General features: G+C 46.6%; 1 protein-coding gene across 7 annotated transcripts in view; it reads left to right on the top strand.

The window, feature by feature from the left end:
- RARB (retinoic acid receptor beta) overlaps positions 1-25416 on the top strand; it is a 1235115-nt gene that overhangs the window by 947367 nt on the left and 262332 nt on the right. The window contains exon 1 of one of the 7 annotated variants that reach the window (XM_073630256.1): positions 9645-9663. The exons of the other annotated variants lie outside the window; for them this stretch is intronic. Within the exon in view, the coding sequence (XP_073486357.1) occupies positions 9654-9663 (10 nt within the window). The 5' untranslated portion in view covers positions 9645-9653. Of the gene's footprint in view, positions 1-9644; positions 9664-25416 lie in introns of those variants that run through there. 7 annotated transcript variants of the gene reach the window in all.

A 25416-nucleotide genomic window follows, 5' to 3' on the forward strand; every position in this document is an offset into this window, starting at 1 on the left:
TTGTCAGTTAGACTGTCAATAGATAGAATAGCATAAATAAGGATTTTTCTGCCATCTGGGAGAAGATATGCAGCATATGGAAGAAAAGTTGTAAACTCAGCCTTTGATGTCCAAAGAGAATCCAGTATGAAGGACTGTGACTACCTGTAATCTGAATGTAATTTATTTTTCTCCTCTTCCGCTATAACGGTAATACCTTTCTTCAGTAAAGTACGACATGCAAAATCTCTACGTTAGCCCACGCACATACTTTGGAAGACATAGATCTGTCAGGCACAGAAAATAAAGTGTTTCTCCTTAAGTTTGAGTTGGTTATTTGGAATAAGCCCTTGAGACGGTACTCCCAAAAGATGCTGCTTGTTGATGCATTCTTTTTGTTCTTCTGCAGAGTTCTTCAGATGTGCTAATGTGCAAGTAGTCATCCAGCATAAATGGCAGTACAGTCCTCATCAGCTTTTAGAATATTTATATACAGATGTTTCTGCCATGCCCTTGTGCAACCACAGATTGGCTAAGCATTTGGTAATACAAGCTGTTCCAATAGAATACTTGTTTGGCAATAGTGGTAAACTTAAAGAGTAACTCCACTTTTGTTGAGAAAAAAAACATTCCCCTCTGGGTAATCTGTGTACTTTGCAAGGATTTTAAGAAACTTTGTCGCCTATTCCTACCTTTGTTATTCTGAAGGAATAGCTGTTTGTCTGTGTCCATGTGGTTTTATAATTATCAATCAGCTGCTGCACCTGCAGGGCAATAATGAGACAAGCTGCAAGGTCTGTGTCCCTTTTAAGCTGGCCATACGCCATACAAATTTCTTATTCAATTTTCTTTAGATTTACCTTCAACTATGTAGTGAAAGAGACGGCCTGATTGCTTACAAATTGAACGTGTTTAGGTTTGACCTCATATTATATGGTTTTGGTAAATCTAAAGGAAAGTTGTACAAGAAAATTGTATAATGTATGGCCAGCCTTAGATATGATTTCTCTTGGAGCGTATCTCACAAAAAATTTAATTTTTGTTGCAGGGGATGCTCAAAATCTGATTTATATCTTTGTGCAGACTTCTGGGAAAATCAGTCAGCCAATCACAGAAGCAGGAAATAACATATCTGGGGGGCGTTCTGTACACATTCTGTGTACAGAACTCCTCCAGGTAGCCATGTTGCATTTTACAGAAAATTACAGAGCTGCAGATTGAAAAGGAAAGGTATTTTTTAATAACATTCAATTACAACATGACTTGTGTTGCAATTGTATACCTCATATTATTTTATTTTTTTTATTTGCTAATTTTTTTTCCCATGAAAGTGGAGATACCCTTTAAGGACATTTTTAACTAAGCAGCTGGTGGACCTGCGTGATGCTGTAATGCTACAGTAGCGCCTCTGACTACACCTTGGTAAATTTCACAACTGGCTGTATTTGTGCTATAAACCAGTGGTTCTGGATGCACAGTTGGCCAAAGGAGAATCATTTGAATGGATTTTGGATTATCAACTATCCTAAAATGAGGATTAATCCCCTTATTTATTGGTTTTGTTATGGAATGAGAATAGAAAATACCCAGTTTTCCTAGAAAGTGGTGTAATGCTTTGCATAAAACTGTACACACTGCCCCCCTCCTACACACACTGCCCCCCTTTAACTCTACAGCCCCCTTCCTGTACACACTGCCTCCCTTTAACACTACACCCCCTTCCTGTACACACTGCCCCCTTTAACACTACACCCCCTTCCTGTACACACTGCCCCCTTTAACACTACACCCCTTCCTGTACACACATGCCCCCCTTTAACACTACACCCCTTCCTGTACACACTGCCCCCCTTTAACACTACACACCTTCCTGTACACACTGCCCCCCTTTAACACTACACCCCTTCCTGTACACACTGCCCCACTTTAACACTACACCCCCTTCCTGTACACACTGCCCCCCTTTAACAATACACCCTTCCTGTACACACTGCCCCCCTTTAACACTACACCCCTTCCTGTACACACTGCCCCACTTTAACACTACACCCCTTCCTATACACACTGCCCCCTTTAACACTACACCCCCTTCGTCTACTGACTGCCCCCCTTTAACACTACACCCCTTCCTGTACACACTGCCCCCTTTAACACTACACCCCCTTCCTGTACACACTGCCCCCCATTAACACTGCACCCCTTCCTGTACACACTGCCCCCCTTTAACACTACACCCCTTCCTGTACACACTGCCCCATTTTAACACTACACCCCCTTCCTGTACACACTGCCCCCCATTAACACTGCACCCCTTCCTGTACACACTGCCCCCCTTTAACACTACACCCCTTCCTGTACACACTGCCCCATTTTAACACTACACCCCCTTCCTGTACACACTGCCCCCCTTCAACACTATACCCCCTTCCTGTACACACTGCCCCCCTTCAACACTACACCCCCTTCCTGTACACACTGCCCTCCTTTAACACTTTACCCCCTTCCTGTACACACTGCCCCCTTTAACACTACACCCCTTCCTGTACACACTGTCCTCCTTTAACACTACACCCCCTTCCTGTACACACTGCCCTCCTTTAACACTACACCCCCTTTCTGTACACACTGCCCCATTTTAACACTATACCCTCTTCCTGTACACACTGCCACTCTTCCTGCACACATGGTGCCCTTTAACCCTGCACTCCCCTTCCTGCACACATGGCCACCCTTCCTGTACACACTGCCTCCTATTACCCCTACACCCACTTCCTGCACACAATGCCCCCCATAACCTTTTACCCCGCCCCTCCTTCCTGTAAACAGTGGGGCGAGATCCTGAGAGAAAATGCACATGGAGTGAATTTCTAGAGATTACATACTGTGTGCCATGGTGTGAAGTGGATGAAGAGCTGCAGGAGGCTAAGGAAGGTGGACCTGGTGAATGGCAATAGCAAGTTCCTGAAGCAGGTGACTAGTCACAATTGAAGAGGTGTGGCTTAGAAAATGACACACGGGGTGGTTGATTATTTTGTCATCATTTAACAGTGATTGGAGATCCGCGATGACAGGAAGTGGCTTGGGGGAACGGCAGCCAAGAGTTCTGTCATCGGCATCTGTGCTCAAGCCTGCATTCTTGCACCCTGTTTCGGGACTTGCGGTGGGACTGCGGGAAACCAGGATTATGCTGATGCTGGCCCAAGTGGAGAGTAGGGAAATTAGCAGCCATGGCTGCGCCCTAGGTGACAGTGCGCCCTAGGCGACTGCTTCCTTCGCCTAGTGGTAGCACCAGCCCTGACAACAACAGGAAGAAACAATGAACTACCTACAGTGTTCAACAGTGCCCTGGTAGTTCATTGAGAACTACAAGCCGACAGCCACAAAGGCTGTCAGTTCTTGTAGTTCTCCCATTCACAGAACCCTGCACAGCTGAGGTTTTTTTTTTTATTGTGTTCCCCAGCTCACTGTCACTAGAGGCGGTGGGTCGGGGAGAGGTTGCAGCAGTGGGAACATGTTACATGCTCCACCCTAAAAAAACAGGTGGAACATGTAACATGTTCCCAAAGGTGAACTTATCCTTTAAATATTTCAAGTAATAGCAGCTTACTTGTCCCTAAATGTGGTGGCTGCATTTTTTAAATTTTTTTTTACCTGGGGACTCTAGGACAGGATCACACATCCTGTCCTAGGGTGACAAGGCTCATTTACCCTAACGCAGTGATGGCGAATCTTGGCACCCCAGATGTTTTGGAACTACATTTCCCATGATACTCATTAACTCTGCAGTGTAGTTGAGCATCATGGGAAATGTAGTTCCAAAAAATCTGGGGTGCCAAGGTTCACCATGACTGCCCTAACGCATCAGGACAACAGAAACAAAGCATTACAACCTCCCCCTCCCTCTACTCTTCTTAAAAACATAGAGGGGTGGAGTTCTGCATTTTTCAGAGATAATTATGAGCTAAGTAAGTGATAAAAATGTAGCATGTTCAGAGAACACAGGAAATTACCAACTGACAAGATTTCTGGCAAGATCAGCCATTTTTTTTTTTTAAACTTCTCAAACAGCTATGATAAAACTCATTTAATGGTATATTTAACAGACCAAATAAAGTTTTTTTTTTGTTAGGGATTACAGTACTTTTAAGGACCCTATTCCATAAACAGTAACTAAAAGCAGGCATTAAAACAATGGGCAGAGGGCATAAGACTATCAACATAACCCCTTAAAGTAAAACTAGACACTATTCTTTCTCGCCATAAATAATGACTATACATTCACAATTTAATGGCCCTGTAGTTATATTTTTTTCCTACTGTGTTTTTCTGCCTCCTTTTAACATCCTCCGTGAGCTCCTGAAACTCACCTTTTCCCCCATACTTCCTTTTGTTTGGAAGAAGCAGCACACTTTATTTGTGATCATGTGCCTTGCTCCATGCAGACTGCAAATCTCATAGTTCAGGGATATGCAATTAGCATATCCCTGGACTCCAGCTGTTGCAAAATGACAAATCCCATCATGCCTCTGCCTCTGGGTGTCATGCTTGTGGCTGTCGGAGTCTTGCTATGCCTCATGGGATTTGTAGTTCTGCAACAGCTGGAGGTCCGCTAATCGCATATCCCTGCCATGGTCCCTGGTCCATCTTGGGAGCAAGCAAGAGAGTGTAGCTATGTTCCTAAATACAGTGAGACCACGGAGAACGAACATAGCCATCCCTTAACAGAAAGTCAGGTCACAACAGCAAAAAAAGATGAAAGTGGTACTAAAGTCTAAAGGTTAAAAACCGCCAAGCACCCCCATAGAAAGCGGCTTTCTATGGGGGTGCTTGGCGGGGGAGGGCAAGGGCACTGGTGGGGTTACCCCAGAAAAGGGGAATTGGGCTAATGTGTGCAAAATTATTGCACAGACCAAGTATATATGACATGTTTGGTATTTTATAAAAAAAAAAAAAAAATTAAAGCTTTACCAAAAATGCATATTTGATTAGAATTTATTTAAATTCACTCTAAAGTATATGGGGCAAAGTTGGAACCCCTGTCTGGTTTTACTGGTATTTGGAGTTCCATTTGAGAAATTTCCCCTCACTTTCTGTTATGGGAACTATGTTTTACCAGAGAGGAAGTGAGGGACAATCCGTAACAGGAAAACAAAAAACAATATAAAACTGACTGAGATTCCAGCATTGTCCTACAAAAAAAAATATTGATATATACTTTTGTGTGTATACACTGTAATGCCCCGTACACACGGTCGGACATTGATCGGACATTCCGACAACAAAATCCTAGGGATTTTTTCCGACGGATGTTGGCTCAAACTTGTCTTGCATACACACGGTCACACAAAGTTGTCGGAAAATCCGATCATTCTGAACGCGGTGACGTAAAACACGTACGTCGTGACTATAAATCTCTTTATTTATTCTGAGCATGCGTGGCACTTTGTCCGTCGGATTTTGTACACACGATCGGAAATTCCGACAACGGATTTTGTTGTCGGAAAATTTTATATCCTGCTCTCAAACTTTGTGTGTCGGAAAATCCGATGGAAAATGTGTGATGGAGCCTGCACACGGTCGGAATTTCCGACAACAAGGTCCTATCACACATTTTCCGTCGGAAAATCCGACCGTGTGTATGGGGCATTAATCTCTCAAACAGAGCCTCCAATGGCAGTAACATCTGTCAAGAGTTTTAATCTTTCTCCATTAAAAATATAAATTATTGCTATTAATACACTTTTAAATTATGAAAATTATAATTGTGCACTATCTTCATGAGACTATACAACTCTTGTACAGGACAATGCTAATTAATACAAATAAGCTCTAACGAGCAGGGCCCTCTGATTCCTCTTGTACCAATTGTATTGTAACTGTAATGTCTGCCTTCATTCTGTAAAGCACTGAGCAAATGGTTGGCGCTATATAAATCCTGTATAATAATAATCCACAATGAGTTATAAAATTTCTTGGTACTTAATTGCTCATGTAGTATGACTTGCCCACTGCATTATGTTTCTACAAATTTGCACCAGGTCAACTTATTATATAGATATACAGTATTATTTATTACAGGTACATACATATATATATATATATATATATATATATATATATATATATATATATATTGCTATATATGTTTTTTTCAGACATGCTATGCGCTTTCTCCTGATGAGTGGCAACTGGCCACGAAACGCGTCGAGCCTTATAATGTCAACATGTTCCCAACACATAGCTTGACCTCAACTGTGATTCATCTGTATCCTACAACCCATTTTTATCCATTAACCAATAAGCATTTGGCTTTTTATACTAGTTACTTTCATGGGATACTATGCAATTTCAGATGTGTGCATGTATACATATATGAATTTTTCTTTTTTGTATGTCATCATCTTGTATATAGATAAAAATACTCATGTTCAACCATGTATCACATGTTATGAGGTATGCTTTGTTTTTATGCCAATTAACCGCTTGCCGGCCAGCTGCCGTCATTATACTGCGGCAGGTCGGCTCGTTCCGGCAAATTGCCGTAGCTGTATGTCGGTCCCTTTATGAGCTAAAGCAGGCAGGGAAGCTGATGCGCGTGGCCGGCACCCACGATGTTCGCTGGCCACCCGCGATCGCTTCACAGAGAGCCAGAACCGGGATCTGTCAATGTAAACAAACAGATCCCTGTTCTGACAGGGAAGTACAGAGTGATCTTCTGTTTCTAGTGATTAGGAACAGCGATCTCTCTGTTCTAACAGTCAGCCTCCCCCCCCCACTGTTAGAAACACCTCCCAGGGAACACATTTAACCCCTTGATCGCCCCTAGTGATAACCCCTTCCCTGCCAGTGTCATTTATACAGTAATCAGTGCATTTTTATAGCACTGATCGCTGTATAAATGTCACTGGTCCCAAAAAAGTGTCAAAAAAGTGATCTATCTGCCGCAATGTCACAGTCCCGCTAAAAATCACTGATCACTGCCATTACTAGTCAAAAAAAAAATTATAATAAAAATGCCATAAATTTATCCCCTATTTTGTAGACGCTATAACTGTTGCGCAAACCAATAAATATATGCTTATTGCAATTTTTTTACCAAAAATATGTAGAAGAATAGATATTGGCCTAAACTGATGAAGAAATTTGCTTTTGTTTTTTTTTTTTGGATATTTATTATAGCAAAAAGTAAAAAATATTGTTTCTTTTTTTTTTTTTTTTTTTTTTGTTTATAGCGCAAAAAATAAAAACCGCAGAGGTGATCAAATAGCACCAAAAGAAAACTCTATTTGTGGGGAAAAAAGGACATTAATTTTGTTTGGGTACAACATCGCACAATTGTGAGTTAAAGCTACGCTGTGCCGTATCCGGGGCTGAAGTGGTTAAACAATTTACATAATTTCTCCTACCACATGTCTTGTGCCTCACTCAAAGTCCCAAAAACCCCTTTCTTATTTATGATTAAGACCCCTTCACACTGGGGCACTTTTGAAGCATTTAGCGCTAAAAATAGGTCCTGAAAAGCACCGCTCAAGCCACCCCAGCGTGAAAGCCTGAGTGCTTTCACACTGGGGCAGTGCACTTGCAGGATGGGAAAAGAAAGTCCTGCAAGCAGCATCTTTGGGGTGGAGCTCCCGCACCGCCCCTGCCTGTTGAAATGAATGGGCAGCGCCGCTGAAGCGCTTGCTAAGCAATTCAGCAGCGCCGCAACACCTGCGCTATTAACCCTTTCTTTTGCCGATAGCGTGGGTTTAAAGCTCCCCGCTAGCGGCTGAAAGGCATCGCTATAACAGCGGTAAAGCGACGCTAAAACTTGCGGCACTTTACAGCTAACGCCTGTACCACCCCAATGTGAAGGAGGTCTTAGGGATGGAGGTGCGTGTAATCACGCACGTCATTTAAAGTCCCATTACCCTTTTGCTTTTTGTATAATGTGTTGTATAGTGTATAGAAAAAAAAAGACTTTACAAGCACTTATATTGTGTAAACTTTATTTCGATAGTGTTGGTGTGTGACTTTGTGTAATCCCTAGAGATGTAGAAAATTGCTTTTTCATTTTGCCTGCAATCAATCATTTGAAGCTGGAATCTTTTATTCGTTTCTTCTACATGGCTGGGAAAAAGCAGACTCAAGCTCCTACCTACTCTGTTCCTTTGTTCCCTCAGTAACATTCTTACAATCTGCACCTGTTGCATGTATTTGGTGAGAATAGCAGGGATTCATAGCCCCAGCAACAGTTCGTAGTCGACCTCCGCCATGACCGGGTCATGTACCCTTCCCCTAGGGGGTCATGGCTAGGTTATTCCTAAGTCAAGGCTGGAAGTTCTCCATCTCATACCTTCCTTCTTGCAGCCAACTGCAAATCACATACCTTTTTCCCCAGACCGACCAAATCATGACTTCACTTCTCCAAATAACTCTTCAGATTTGCAGACTTGATGCCGAGTCCAAACCTTCTGTTATATTTTACTCTGGAGCTTTAGAAACCTGTCTATGAGGAACGTTCTAAGAATAGCAGATTTTCTTAAGTACATCACTTTCCTTCAAACCAACATTTCTCTAGACAGAAGACAAAACGTATTTTTTTTCTAATAGACGTTAAATGTATATGTACTTTTCCCCTCCAAGTTGGCGTCATATAAATAACTCGCACAAAGCTCTGCACATTTAAACGGCAGAGAATCTGTTTCTAATTACTTGTACTTTGGTTGAACTTTGGCGTTTCCTTTGACTTTCTGCCTGATGCCTGTGAGCTACAGGCCATGCACTCTAGAAGCGTACGCACACACTAAAAGAATAGAAAGTCTGCACCGACTCTTTTTTTTTTTTTTTTTTGGTGCCAACAAAAATCGAGGGCTAAGAGAATGTATTGACCAAAGGCAACTCCGCTTTTCACCCTAATTAGCTCAAATTGCTCCTTCCCACCAGGGATTCTGAGCTCATTGCTCGCCATCCCCTCCGGGGCCATGCAGGAAATGCCTTTTGCTTTACAACTCAAGGCTCAGCCACCCTGACCATATATTAAAAATACGGTAAATGTTTCATTCTATAGGGCTGATGAGTAAAAAAAGAATATATTGGAAAATGCCTGCTGCTTCTAATCAGGAATTAAGCAAGAACATGTCTATGTCCCAGCATGGTCTTTCCATCGTGAAAGCGCTCTGACTCCGAGCATGCCGCACCTTATTAACCCTTGCTCTGATGGCAAGAAGGAGCTCTCCTTTATTTAACCTCAAAAGAAAAATTCCAGACATGTTGGGAATTGCCAAGAGGGCTTTTGTTTTGAGGATTTTTGCAAAGTATTTCAGCTTTTACAGTTAAACAAGCCATGCTTATCAGTTCTAAAGGATGTCATAAAGGAACCCTTTTTTTTTTTTCTTTATTTTGGTCATTTATTCTCCCGCTTATCACTTAGCCCTGCTGTTTAGTGTCTTGACAAAATGACATTGCTGGGATTTTTTCTCATAGCACAGTGTTAAGAAGGGTGATATAGATACAGCACAGGAGCTAGGGAGGAATTTGTTGACACACAAAAGACAGGGAGTGATATTGGAGTCTACTCATTTCACCAAGGGAGTGGAACGCGTCGACATGTTTTCTGTAGAAGAATGTCCTTACTTCAGCACGTACAATGTGCTTTCAGCAACTCAAAAGAGCTCTTGGATTGTGTGCAGCTTATGCCTGCAGGTAATAAGGGAGTGTGCGTTACAAGAGCAGCGGGTGATGTTGGAAACCATATATTACTCAGAGTGATCTATCAGCCCCCTCTGTGATCTGTCTTTATTTCTGTCCTAGGGTCTAATTTTCCAGCCAGTGTCAAGCTTTTCAATTTGATGAGACTATAGATATGTAAGAGGAAATACATGATCTGCTGTGTAGTGGTAAGAGGCAGCGTGATGGATAACTGCGGGCATGGCCATGTGCTGTGTCTTATTTTTCCAAAACTGACGGACTTTGATATATACTCTAACCACACCCCATTGTGTTACTAGCACAAGTATCTGAAGACAGCTTCCATTCAAACCTCATACTTGTTGAAATCATATAGTGTGCTGGGATATTGCCAAGCTTACAGCATCTTGTATCTGTTTTCCATTTTGAGCTCATCATGGGAGGTTATACAGGGGTTAAGGAAATGTGATGAATGTAATTAACTCACATACCAAGCACTTTATCGGGCAGTTCATCATGCCAAGATGATTGTAGGAGAATAGGGAAAGTGAAGACATAGAGACTTAAATAGTAGTACATTACAATTCTGTCTGCAACTGTAGAATGATTTGATGTTTTTGAGTACATTCCAGAAGGTTGGTGCCATCATTTTATGAACTTGCTTGAAAGTGTTATACAAAAGTTACAAGGTTGCATCTACACATCTGTGTTTCGAGTTTAATATACTTTATGCAAAACTCACTATAAGCATTTTTAAAAAGTGAAACTGCCATTACATATACTTTTTTGCACACACACATCCAAAGTTCAGCTCCACCCCCCTTTCAAAGTTCACCTTTGCACCTCTATCCACAGTTCATTTGCACCCCCCAATCTCCAATCCCCATTTTTTTCTTTTTGCAGCCCTTTGACAACAACTCACTTCTGCACTTCCATGCGCAGCTCACTTCTGAAAATGTCCACAGTTCATCTTTGCACCCATCTACCACAGCTCACTTCTGCCCCACCATTCACAGCTCAGCTCTGCATACCCTCCATTCACAACTCACCTCTGCTCCCCTGTTCACAGCTCAGCTCTTCACACCCCCCGTCCACAACTCACCTCTGCTCCCCTGTTCACAGCTCAGCTCTTCACACCCCCCGTCCACAACTCACCTCTGCTCCCCTGTTCAGAGCTCAGCTCTGCACACCCCCGTCCACAACTCACCTCTGCTCCCCTGTTCACAGCTCAGCTCTGCACACCCCCGTCCACAACTCAGCTCTGCTCCCCTGTTCTTAGCTCAGCTCTGCACACCCCCCCCGGTCCACAACTCACCTCTGCTCCCCTGTTCACAGCTCAGCTCTGCACACCCCCCCCGTCCACAACTCACCTCTGCTCCCCTGTTCACAGCTCAACTCTGCACACCCTCCCGTCCACAACTCACCTCTGCTCCCCTGTTCACAGCTCAGCTCTGCACACCCTCCCGTCCACAACTCACCTCTGCTCCCCTGTTCACAGCTCAGCTCTGCACACCCCCCCGTCCACAACTCAGCTCTGCTCCCCTGTTCTTAGCTCAGCTCTGCACACCCTCTGTCCACAACTCACCTCTGCTCCCCTGTTCACAGCTCAGCTCTGCACACCCTCCATCCACAACTCACCTCTGCTCCCCTGTTCACAGCTCAGCTCTGCACACCCCCTGTTCACAACTCACCTCTGCTCCCCTGTTCACAGCTCAGCTCTTCACACCCCCCTGTCCACAACTCACCTCTGCTCCCCTGTTCATAGCTCAGCTCTGCACACCCCCGTCCACAACTCACCTCTGCTCCCCTGTTCACAGCTCAGCTCTGCACACCCCCGTCCACAACTCAGCTCTGCTCCCCTGTTCTTAGCTCAGCTCTGCACACCCTCTGTCCACAACTCACCTCTGCTCCCCTGTTCACAGGTCAGCTCTACACACCCCCCCGTCCACAACTCACCTCTGCACCCCTGTTCACAGCTCAACTCTGCACACCCTCCTGTCCACAACTCACCTCTGCTCCCCTGTTCACAGCTCAGCTCTGCACACCCCCGTCCACAACTCAGCTCTGCTCCCCTGTTCACAGCTCAGCTCTGCACACCCTCCCGTCCACAACTCACCTCTGCTCCCCTGTTCACAGCTCAGCTCTGCACACCCTCCCCGTCCACAACTCACCTCTGCTCCCCTGTTCACAGCTCAGCTCTACACACCCCCGTCCACAACTCAGCTCTGCTCCCCTGTTCTTAGCTCAGCTCTGCACACCCTCTGTCCACAACTCACCTCTGCTCCCCTGTTCACAGCTCAGCTCTGCACACCCTCCATCCACAACTCACCTCTGCTCCTCTGTTCACAGCTCAGCTCTGCACACCCCCCGTCCACAACTCACCTCTGCTCCCCTGTTCACAGCTCAGCTCTGCACACCCCCGTCCACAACTCAGCTCTGCTCCCCTGTTCTTAGCTCAGCTCTGCACACCCTCCGTCCATAACTCACCTCTGCACCCCTGTTCACAGCTCAACTCTGCACACCCTCCCGTCCACAACTCACCTCTGCTCCCCTGTTCACATATCAGCTCTGCACACCCCCATCCACAACTCACCTCTGCTCCCCTGTTCACAGCTCAGCTCTGCACACCCCCCCATCCACAACTCACCTCTGCACCCCTGTTCACAGCTCAGCTCTGCACACCCCCATCCACAACTCACCTCTGCACCCCTGTTCTCAGCTCTGCACACCCTCCCGCCCACAACTCACCTCTGCACCCCTGTTCACAGCTCAACTCTGCACACCCCCCGTCCACAACTCATCTTTGCACCCCTGTTCACAGCTCAGCTCTGCACACTCCCGTCCACAACTCACCTCTGCACCCCTGTTCACAGCTCAGCTCTGCACACCCCCCCGTTCACAACTCAGCTCTGCTCCCCTGTTCACAGATCAGCTCTGCACACCCTCCGCCCACAACTCACCTCTGCTCCCCTGTTCACAGCTCAGCTCTGCACACCCCCCGTCCACAACTCACCTCTGCTTCCCTGTTCACAGATCAGCTCTGCACACCCTCCGCCCACAACTCACCTCTGCTCCCCTGTTCACAGCTCAACTCTGCATACCCTCCATTCACAACTCACCTCTGCTTCCCTGTTCACAGCTCAGCTCTGCACACCCCCTATCCACAACTCACCTCTGCTCCCCTGTTCATAGCTCAGCTCTGCACACCCCCCCGTCCACAACTCACCTCTGCTCCCCTGTTCACAGCTCAGCTCTGCACACCCTCCGCCCACAACTCACCTCTGCTCCCCTGTTCACAGCTCAGCTCTGCACACTCCCTGTCCACAACTCACCTCTGCTCCCATGTTCACAGCTCAACTCTGCATACCCTCCATTCACAACTCACCTCTGCTCCCCTGTTCTTAGCTCAGCTCTGCACACACCCCCGTCCACAACTCAGCTCTGCTCCCCTATTCACAGCTCAGCTTTGCACACCCCCCGTCCACAACTCACCTCTGCTACCCTGTTCACAGCTCAGCTCTGCACACCCTCCGCCCACAACTCACCTCTGCTCCCCTGTTCACAGCTCAGCTCTGCACACCCCCCGTCCACAAACTCAGCTCTGCTCCCCTGTTCACAGCTCAACTCTGCATACCCTCCGTCCACAACTCACCTCTGCTCCCCTGTTCTTAGCTCAGCTCTGCACACCCCCGTCCACAACTCAGCTCTGTTCCCCTGTTCACAGTTCAGCTCTGCACACCCCCCGTCCACAACTCACCTCTGCTCCCCTGTTCACAGCTCAGCTCTGCACACCCTCCATTCACAACTCATCTCTGCTCCCCTGTTCACAGCTCAGCTCTGCACACCCTCCATTCACAACTCACCTCTGCTCCCCTGTTCACAGCTCAGCTCTGCACACCCCCTGTCCACAACTCACCTCTGCTCCCCTGTTCATAGCTCAGCTCTGCACACCCCCCCGTCCACAACTCACCTCTGCTCCCCTGTTCACAGCTCAGCTCTGCACACCCTCCGCCCACAACTCACCTCTGCTCCCCTGTTCACAGCTCAGCTCTGCACACTCCCCGTCCACAACTCACCTCTGCTCCCCTGTTCACAGCTCAACTCTGCACACCCTCCATTCACAACTCACCTCTGCTCCCCTGTTCTTAGCTCAGCTCTGCACACGCCCCCGTCCACAACTCAGCTCTGCTCCCCTATTCACAGCTCAGCTCTGCACACCCCCCGTCCACAACTCACCTCTGCTCCCCTGTTCTTAGCTCAGCTCTGCACACCCCCCGTCCACAACTCAGCTCTGTTCCCCTGTTCACAGTTCAGCTCTGCACACCCCCCCGTCCACAACTCACCTCTGCTCCCCTGTTCACAGATCAGCTCTGCACACCCTCCATTCACAACTCACCTCTGCTCCCCTGTTCACAGCTCAACTCTGCACACCCTCCATTCACAACTCACCTCTGCTCCCCTGTTCTTAGCTCAGCTCTGCACACACCCCCGTCCACAACTCAGCTCTGCTCCCCTATTCACAGCTCAGCTCTGCACACCCCCCGTCCACAACTCACCTCTGCTCCCCTGTTCACAGCTCAGCTCTGCACACCCTCCGCCCACAACTCACCTCTGCTCCCCTGTTCACAGCTCAGCTCTGCACACCCCCCGTCCACAACTCAGCTCTGCTCCCCTGTTCACAGCTCAACTCTGCATACCCTCCGTCCACAACTCACCTCTGCTCCCCTGTTCTTAGCTCAGCTCTGCACACCCCCCCGTCCACAACTCAGCTCTGTTCCCCTGTTCACAGTTCAGCTCTGCACACCCCCCCATCCACAACTCACCTCTGCTCCCCTGTTCACAGCTCAGCTCTGCACACCCTCCATTCACAACTCACCTCTGCTCCCCTGTTCACAGCTCAGCTCTGCACACCCCCTCGTCCACAACTCACCTCTGCTCCCCTGTTCACAGCTCAGCTCTGCACACCCTCCACCCACAACTCACCTCTGCTCCCCTGTTCACAGCTCAGCTCTGCACACCCCCCCGTCCACAACTCACCTCTGCTCCCCTGTTCACAGCTCAACTCTGCACACCCTCCATCCACAACTCACCTCTGCTCCCCTGTTCTTAGCTCAGCTCTGCACACACCCCCGTCCACAAGTCAGCTCTGCTCCCCTGTTCACAGCTCAGCTCTGCACACCCCCTCCGTCCACAACTCACCTCTGCTCCCCTGTTCTTAGCTCAGCTCTGCACACCCCCCCGTCCACAACTCAGCTCTGTTCCCCTGTTCACAGTTCAGCTCTGCACACCCCCCCGTCCACAACTCACCTCTGCTCCCCTGTTCACAGCTCAGCTCTGCACACCCTCCATTCACAACTCACCTCTGCTCCCCTGTTCACAGCTCAGCTCTGCACACCCCCTGTCCACAACTCATCTCTGCTCCCCTGTTCTTAGCTCAGCTCTGCACACACCCCCATCCACAACTCACCTCTGCTCCCCTGTTCACAGCTCAACTCTGCACACCCTCCATCCACAACTCACCTCTGCTCCCCTGTTCACAGCTCAGCTCTGCACACCCCCCGTCCACAACTCACCTCTGCTCCCCTGTTCACAGCTCAGCTCTGCACACCCCCCGTCCACAACTCACCTCTGCTCCCCTGTTCACAGCTCAACTCTGCACACCCTCCATCCACAACTCACCTCTGCTCCCCTGTTCTTAGCTCAGCTCTGCACACACCCCCGTCCACAACTCAGTTCTGCTCCCCTGTTCACAGCTCAGCTCTGCACACCCCCCCCGTCCACAACTTACCTCTGCTCCCCTGTTCACAGCTCAGCTCTGCACACACCCCCATCCACAACTCAGCTCTGTTCCCCTGTTCACAGTTCAGCTCTGCACACCCCCCCATCCACAACTCACCTCTGCTCCCCTGTTCACAGCTCAGCTCTGCACACCCTCCATTCACAACTCACCTCTGCTCCCCTGTTCACAGCTCAGCTCTGCACACCCCCTCGTCCACAACTCACCTCTGCTCCCCTGTTCACAGCTCAGCTCTGCACACCCTCCACCCACAACTCACCTCTGCTCCCCTGTTCACAGCTCAGCTCTGCACACCCCCCCGTCCACAACTCACCTCTGCTCCCCTGTTCACAGCTCAACTCTGCACACCCTCCATCCACAACTCACCTCTGCTCCCCTGTTCTTAGCTCAGCTCTGCACACACCCCCGTCCACAAGTCAGCTCTGCTCCCCTGTTCACAGCTCAGCTCTGCACACCCCCTCCGTCCACAACTCACCTCTGCTCCCCTGTTCTTAGCTCAGCTCTGCACACCCCCCCGTCCACAACTCAGCTCTGTTCCCCTGTTCACAGTTCAGCTCTGCACACCCCCCCGTCCACAACTCACCTCTGCTCCCCTGTTCACAGCTCAGCTCTGCACACCCTCCATTCACAACTCACCTCTGCTCCCCTGTTCACAGCTCAGCTCTGCACACCCCCTGTCCACAACTCATCTCTGCTCCCCTGTTCTTAGCTCAGCTCTGCACACACCCCCATCCACAACTCACCTCTGCTCCCCTGTTCACAGCTCAACTCTGCACACCCTCCATCCACAACTCACCTCTGCTCCCCTGTTCACAGCTCAGCTCTGCACACCCCCCGTCCACAACTCACCTCTGCTCCCCTGTTCACAGCTCAGCTCTGCACACCCCCCGTCCACAACTCACCTCTGCTCCCCTGTTCACAGCTCAACTCTGCACACCCTCCATCCACAACTCACCTCTGCTCCCCTGTTCTTAGCTCAGCTCTGCACACACCCCCGTCCACAACTCAGTTCTGCTCCCCTGTTCACAGCTCAGCTCTGCACACCCCCCCCGTCCACAACTTACCTCTGCTCCCCTGTTCACAGCTCAGCTCTGCACACACCCCCATCCACAACTCAGCTCTGTTCCCCTGTTCACAGTTCAGCTCTGCACACCCCCCCGTCCACAACTCACCTCTGCTCCCCTGTTCACAGCTCAGCTCTGCACACCCTCCATTCACAACTCACCTCTGCTCCCCTGTTCACAGCTCAGCTTTGCACACCTCCTGTCCACAACTCATCTCTGCTCCCCTGTTCTTAGCTCAGCTCTGCACACACCCCCATCCACAACTCACCTCTGCTCCCCTGTTCACAGCTCAACTCTGCACACCCTCCATCCACAACTCACCTCTGCTCCCCTGTTCACAGCTCAGTTCTGCACACCCCCCGTCCACAACTCACCTCTGCTCCCCTGTTCACAGCTCAGCTCTGCACACCCCCCCGTCCACAACTCACCTCTGCTCCCCTGTTCACAGCTCAGCTCTGCACACCCCCTGTCCACAACTCACCTCTGCTCTCCTGTTCACAGCTCAACTCTGCACACCCTCCGTCCACAACTCACCTCTGCTCCCCTGTTCTTAGCTCAGCTCTGCACACCCCCCCGTCCACAACTCAGCTCTGCTCCCCTGTTCACAGCTCAGCTCTGCACACTCTCCATTCACAACTCACCTCTGCTCCTCTGTTCACAGCTCAGCTTTGCACACCCCTCCATCCACAACTCACCTCTGCTCCCCTGTTCACAGCTCACTTCTGTCCCCCCCCTTCACAGCTCACTTTTTGACCTCTGTTCACAGCTCACATCTGCCCCCCCGTTCACAGTTCGCCTTTTCACCCCTGTTCACAGGTTACTTCTGCACCCCGGTTAACAGCTCTCCTCTGCACCCCCTCCATCCACAGCTCACCTCTGTATCCCTTTCCACAGCTTCCCTCTTCACTCATTATCCATATCTCTTCTCTGCACCCTTTTCCATAGCTCATTTCTGCACTCCCTGTCCATGGATCACTTCTGCACCCTCTAGCCACAGCTCACTTCTGCACCACCGCATCAACAGTTGACCTCTGCATCCACTGTCCACAGCTCACCTCTGCATCCCCCATCCACAGTTCACTTTTTCAACCCCTGTCCACAGCTCATCTCTGCACCCCTTTAACAGCACACATTTGTACCCCTATCTAATTTATAGCAATGAAATAAACATTGTGGCTCACGCTGCATCCCTTATCCACAGTTCACCTCTGCTCTCCCGCTCACAGATTGTCTCTTTACCCCTTCCACTGCTCAGTACTTTTCACCCCCCTTCCCCACACCAGCTCATCCTCACACTCACATCCACAGCCTGCCTTCTTTCACATGTCAACTCTGCACTCCACCTAGCCTATCCAAGGCTTTTTGCTATCCCACAGTTTACCTCTGCACCCCTGTCCACAGCTCATCACTTATCCTCCCAACTCCAGCTCAGCTCTGCACCCACATCGTAAATGTTTATTGATGTATATGTATATGGATTCTATTGTTCTGCACCCACATCCACAGCTCCCCCCCCCCCCCCCCACCAGTTCCAACGTTCAGCGCTCTGCCTCAGCTTATCTCAGCCTCTGTTTTCCTTATTCTAACTAGCTGTCTCTTTACTTCCAGCACTTGGTGATGTCTCTTGCCTGTACAGTGCAGTGAGAGCTGCTTAGCCGATCTGCCACAAGTCTAATTTGCAGCAGTGACGTAAACATGGTGGCTCACCTCTGCACTCCTTGTCCACAGCTGACCTCTGTACTCCTGTTCACACTCGGCATTTTTGCACCCCCCTTCTTTACTGCATCTTATTTCTGCACCCACGTCCACAGCTCTTGCCCTTACACATGTCAACTCTGAACTCCCCACACCCTATCCAAGGCTGCTTACTGTCCCACAGCTTACCTCTGCCTCCCTGTCCACAGTTCATCACTTAAACTCTCCAACTTTAGCTTACCTCTTACCTCTGCACCCACATCTACAGTTCCGCTTTAAGCATTCCCCCCCTCATTTTTTTTTGGGGGGGGGGGGGGCAGGTACCTAGTTTTGACAGAAAATGTGTGGCCATTCACCCTGTTACCAGTGAGGCTCCATAACCTGTTTAGAAGGTTTAATCCATTAGGATAGATTGAACAAAAAGTTTTTGATCCTCCCTGGTTAAAAAGTTGTCCTACTGACACTGAGCTAAGGAACAGTGGTAAATTGAAAGAGGGGAGTGCTCAGATGGCACAAGTATCTTGAAATTTGCCGTCACCAGAGGAAGTTTGTATTTGGGCAAAGGATTTGACTATTGATCGATCAATTCGCAAAACTTCTTGAGATAATAGGTGTGACTATAGGGCAATCGTTTTCCCCCCACTTTTTGTGGTACAGACATTCCCCATTGAACCTCTTGGTGGGTCTTGGGGATCATTTGGAACCGTGATTACTTTGAAAGGTGGTAATGTGTTAAAAACAAGGTCCTACAAAAGCTCCAGAAGAAGCCACATTTGTAGTGAAACATGTAGAGGCAATCATAGTTTTGTACTTTGACCATTTGGTTGTTTTGGCCCGAATTTTATAAATAGTTTTATATTATCTATGTAATAAAAAATTCTATATATTTTTTGAAATTTTGATTTTATTGATTTTCTTGCACCTTAAAACTAAATTTTTTGCTCTCTGGGTGTATACATTTTTTTTTCATATTAAAGGAGGTGGTGCGTTTATTAGAATCTCCAAGCTCCAATACTAATTTGATAAAAAGTTTTGACAGGCACTTGCTCCCACTTTTGCTCGGGCCATCTAGGTGACTCGAACGGAAGTTCTCCACTCCCCCTCCATCCCTGCAATCACATCACAGGTCCCAGAAAATTGCCCGACTATTGGGAAGGCGCAGTGCGACTCACGCATGCACAGTACACACCCGGCTAAGAAGCCACAAGCCATCACAGGTGGGTGCCCACACTTGTAATGCCGGGGAGAGGCGAGGGTTCGGGCGGCTGCATCACTGGGCCGTGGGACAGGCGAGTGTGAGCAGGTACACTTTTTGACGCTGCTGCCTTTTAATAAACAAAAATGACTGGGACTCCACTTTAAGCCCCCCAGCTCACCTCTGCACCCACATCCAAAGCTCTCCCCCCACCAGTTCCAAGGTTCACTGCTCTACCTCAGTCTATCTCTGCACCCTGTATTTCGATCCATGTATGGGCAGGCTGGTTGTACACAAGTGGATCTATCAGTCCAATTGTGTACAACCAGCCTGTTGTAAAATTTTGTCTCGACCAGTGCCACTGGCTATAGCCGGTGGTGCTGATCAGTGTACTATAAGGTCGGTGAAGATCGGTGTATTCTGACAGTGCTTTATATAAACACACTATTTCATAGAATATACGTGTGTACTGTATGTACAAGTCAGAGGAAAATTGGATCTTTTAGAACCTGTTCACAATATATGCATTTTCCAGTGCATGTAAAATCCATGGACCAGAGAAGATGTATTTTCAATTCAAAAGTTCACACTAAGTGCGCTGGGAATAAAGTTCTGTATGTTGCATTTGACCTTCTCTTTTAAAATATGCCTAAAACCTCATTACAAATCCCAAAGCACGAAAGAAAGAAATATAATAAATATGAATAGGAAGCAGCTTTCTATGGGGGCACTCGGCAAAAAGGAGGAGACAGGAGCGCTTTAGGCTCTCTGTTCACACTAGTGCGACTTGTCATGCAACTTTGGACACTGTGAGGTTGATTTACTAAAGAAAAATACACTGTGCACTTTGCAAAGTGAAGTTGCACTCTGCAAGAGCAATTGCTCCAAAGGTTAGTAAATAAGCAGAAGCTCTGCTGAATTCCAGCATCCATCCAATCGTGCAAGCAAAAATGCAGGTTTTTTTTTTTTTAATTTTCCCTGCACATGATTGGGTACTCTTTGCAAAGAGCTGCTTTACTTCATTTACTAAGCTATGTAGCAACTGCACTTTGTAAAGTGCACAGTCTATTTGTGTTTAGTAAATCACCCCCCTAAAGTCTCATGACAAGTTGCAGCCCATTGATTTCAGTGGCACCCGTTCTGATCTATGCGACTTGGTGGTACCTGTTCCATTCTATGCAAAGTGGTTGTAAACCTCAGACATGAAATATGAACAAAGCACATCCCTCAATAGTCTGTAGTTGCCTCAGTTAGGAGCACTAAAGGGTTGATTTACTAAAGGAAAATAGACTGTGCACTGTGCTCTGCTGACTTCTATCATCCAATCAAGTGCAAGCAAAAAGGTTGTTTTTTATTTTTCCTTGAAGGTGATTGACTATTCTTTGCAATGTGAAGCTTTACCTCATTTACTAAGCTTTGGAGCAACTGCACGTGCAAAGTTCACAATCTATTTGCCTTTAGTAAATCGACCCCTAGGTGTCATTTCTGTCTGCTGCCTCGTTCCTCTGCTATCAGCATGAGTGACTTCTGACAAGTTTTCCTGATGCCAAGAGAAAAAGGGTGACGGGGAAGGGAGCTCCAGCTGATTGACAGCCTCAGCTCTGTTCCAGTGTACTGAGTAAAGGATGGGGGGGGGGGGGTGTCCCTTACATCCAATCAGCTCTCAGAGCTCTCCACACTGAGCTTTGCAGAGGGTATTTCAGCCCTCCAACCTCTTTTTGTTGCCCACTTGGACAAACTTCATAAACTCTGCAATTTGAAAGGATGTAGAGAAGAGAAGTCTGCAGATAAACAGGTACAACTTATGTAGGAAGATTTGTTTAATCTCTGTGTATCACCTGAAGCCAGTCGCTTTACTGGGTATATGTGAGGGTTCCTGCATTACTTTGATGCGACTTGAGTGCCAGAGAGTGTAAAGTCCCATCAAAGTCACACTAGTGTAAACCGAGCCCTAGAATCACTTTAAATAAACCATCCCAGGGCAGGGATGAGCTTAAAAAAAGCTAACAATTCGGATTGATTTACTAAAGACATGAGTTATTTACGAAAACTGGAGTGTTCAAAATCTGGTGTAGCTCTGCATAGAAATCAATCAGCTTCCAGGTTTTATATCAAAGCTTAATTGAACAAGTTGATTGGCTACCATGCACAGCTGCACCAGATTCTGGGTGCAACAGTTTCAGTAAATCTCCCCCATATAGACTGTACACTTTGCAAAGTGCAGTTGCTCCAGAGCTTAGTAAATGAGCAGAAGCTCTGCTGACTTCCTTCATCCAATCATGCGCAAGCAAAAATAAATACAAAATTTTGTTTTCCTTGCACGTGATTGGGTATTCTTTGCAAAGTGAAGCTTTACCTCATTTAATAAGCTCTATGAGCAACTGCTATTTGCAAAGTGCACGGTCTATTTGCCTTTAGTAAATCAACCCCTAAGAATCTTCCCAATAGTGCCCTTGCTAAAGAAATCAGTATGGCAGATGAAGATATTTTTTATTTAAACTTTTTAGGATTGCCCTGGTAATCCCAAGAGTAAATTCACAAAGAAGAACATGCAAACTCTATGCAAATAGTGTCCTGGCAGTAATCAGCATAGCATCTGTTAGTCAATGCAGATATTCCATTTAGCAGTAGATGTTTTTTTCTTTTCAATTATATATAATGTATATTGAAATATAGCGAATATGTTTACAAAAGCCAAAAAAACAAACTTTTACTGTGCCCACGTAGGACTTTCAGATTGGTCGCTACCCTGGAGAAGATGTTTAAGTTATGTAAAAATCAGAAGCATGCTAATTCCATTCCTTGATAGTCGTGTTTTCCAGATCTACTTGTGTCTAAGCTACAAAGAATTGAGCACTTTTTATTGAATGTCACGTTGCAATGCTCCCTTGGGCTGCATTAAGAAGCTGTTCTGTTGGACTTGATGTGCGAAGGAATACACTGACATAGCGCACATGGCTGATTTCATTCCAGAATAATTCATTTATTTATTTTAATAGTACACCACATAAAAGTCCTTCTGTATGCTCTCCATGGGGACAATGACTCATTCCAGAAAGGCTACTGCTTTCTATTAAAGTGTACCTGTCACCGTGTGCTCTGGAATTAGCCTACGTTCAGTTAATGACATATTATATATCAATACTAAATTATTGTGATACAAGGTAAATTGTCATAAAAAGTGGTTAAGACATGACTCAGAGTGTGGCACCACATGCAAATATATGCAAAAAAACAAGAATGAACGTGGACTTTTAATTGGTATGGTAGCCACCAGTGGACCCAAGATGAAAAAGAGAGCACTTAGTTGAATGAAAATCAAGTTTATTTAACATCATGTAAAAAACATATTAAAATGTAATACTGAAATACATAATAAAATAGTATGGTGTTGTCCCACCTAGGTGAAACCTTAGGAAACCCTGTAGGTATGATGGACTCTGAAGCTGGTGTATGCAGAAGGTCTTATGCCCCGTACACACGATCAGATTTTCCGACAACAAATGTTGGATGTGAGCTTGTTGGCGGAAAGTCCGACCGTGTGTATGCTTCGTCGAACATTTGTTATCGGACTTTCCGCCAACAAATGTTGGCTAGCATGCTCTCAAATTTTCCGCTAACGAATATTTGTTGTCGGATTTTCCGATCGTGTGTACACAAGTCCATCTGACAAAAATCCAAAGTACAAACACGCATGCTCAGATTCACGCATCACTACTGAACTTCCTTTTTATCAGCTCGCCGTACGTCTTGTACGTCACTACGTTCGTAATTGTTGGCCAACATTTGTGTGACTGTGTGTATGCAATACAAGTTGGAGCCAACACCCTTTGGACAAAAATCCACGGTTTTGTTGTCGGAAAGTCCGATCGTGTGTACAGGGCATTACATATCAGGGCCCCACAGGAGGGAGCACTATGCGTTTCACTTATAGCTTCCTCAGGGGAACCTGTTGGTACCAAGTTGCAGAAGAAAGAAAAAAACCAGGAAATGCCCAAACATATATCACAAGAGGAAACAGAGGAACAGCGTGCAGATGGCTTCAGGGCAGGAGTGCTTCAGGTGTATTTCAGCCAAAGAGAGGGGCTTGCCATAAGGTGAAAAACATACACCATGCATAGAAAATACTCATGGAGTTTGTCCAGAAGAAGCAGGACCTGAGAAAATATCAGAACAATTATACAAGATATTGTACTGTCATCCTTTCTGAAGAAAAGTCTTCAAAACTGGTGTATCCGCTTGCTTATAATGTTCGCTCCTTGTACCTATGCTGATCCTGGCTGCAAACAGACCCTCGAACTTAGGAGAAAACCGGGACATCCAAGGTAAATTGTCATTTTGGCCTTAGGGATACTACCTATTAGAGGTCGACCGATATATCGGCCGATATTTGGCTTTTTTTACTAAATCGGCATCGGCCGATTGTGCTGATAAAAAAAGCCGATTATAACTTCAGCAGGACTTGCAAATGACTTCTGTAATTGAAGTCAATTGCAAGTTGTCTGAAGGTTTCTTCTCTCCTCCTCTGGGCAGCCTGCCAAGTCTGATAAGAAGATACATTTGTATCTCTTCGGGTTCTTTTATCAATAGACTGAACTCTGTGTGTAGAAGTTCTCAGTTTAACCATTTAAAGACTAAATCTTTTCTGACATTTGTTGCTTACAAGTAAAAATTCTGTATTTTCTGCTAGAAAATCACTTGGAACCCCCAAACATTATATATATTTTTTTTAGCAGAGACCCTAGGGAATAAAATAGCGGTTGTTGCAATATTTTATGTCACGCGGTATTTGCGCAGCGGTCTTTCAAACGCAATTTTTTAAAATAAAATACACTAATTAAAAAAAAAAAAAAAAAATAAGCAGTAAAGTTAGCCCATTTTTTTTGTCCAAAAGTTTTGGTTACCTGTTTTTGTGTATTTAATATTTAAGATATAGTTTTTTTTTTTTTTAATCTAAATTATACATACAAGTGAACTGATTGGAGGTTTGTTTTGTTCAATAAATGTTTAAATGTAAAAAATGTTCTGCATCACTTATTACTTAAGGTTGCTCTCACACTGGAGCAGGCAGGCGTTGATGGTAAAACGCTGTTAGTTTTAGCGGCGCTTTACCGTCATTTTAGCGGCGCTATTCGGCTGCTAGCGCGGCGCTTATAAACCAGCTAGCGGCCGAGGAAGGGGTTAAATGCGCCCCTGAAGTGCTGCTGCCGAAACGCTTTGCAGCCGCTTCGGCAGCGGTGCGCATTCATTTCAATGGGCAGGAGTGGTGGAGGAGCAGTATACACCGCTCCAAAGACATCCTGCCAGCGCATCGCCTCAGTGTGAAAGCACTCGGGATATCACACTGAGACTGTAGGGAAGCCGTTTAACAGGCACTTTACAGGCGCTATTTTTAGCCCAAAAGCGCCTAAAAAAAGGGGTCTAACTGTTAGATTTTATGAGATGAAGGGGGGAAAAAAAAGAAAAAAAAAAAAAAATCGGCCTAATATATCGGCCCAAAAAAATCGGCATCACATATCGGCCATCGGCCACCGCGATTTCTAAATATCGGCATCGGCCAGAGAAAAACCCATATCGGTCGACCTCTACTACCTATTCCCCTTGAATTATTAGGTTGCATACTGTAAAATACAGATCCAAAGAATATATTGGCTGCCACAGTGTCGTGAAAGGTCCACAGGTGTGCCTCTTGAACCTATAGTCAAATATCTGAGCTTTATATGTTTTTCATTCTATGTAGATATAATGCGTCAGTTTGTCAGATCCCTAATTTTTGAATAAGATGTATTGTAAAACAAAACAATTTTGAAAGGGTACCTTTAGGGCCAGTCCACACCATAGAAACACAGTCCGGATGCGTTCCAGATGCTTTTTTGCATGCACATTTTTTATGTATTTTTAAAGCAGTCCAGTGCATTTTCCCCCTCTTTTTTTCTTAACCTTAAATAAGAACATGTGTGTTCCAGTGTGTTTTTGGTGCATTTTGATGCTTTTTACGGGGTTCCAGTGCAGGCAAA

This window comes from Aquarana catesbeiana, linkage group LG05, assembly GCF_042186555.1.
Source record: "Aquarana catesbeiana isolate 2022-GZ linkage group LG05, ASM4218655v1, whole genome shotgun sequence".
NCBI classification, from domain to species: domain Eukaryota; kingdom Metazoa; phylum Chordata; class Amphibia; order Anura; family Ranidae; genus Aquarana; species Aquarana catesbeiana.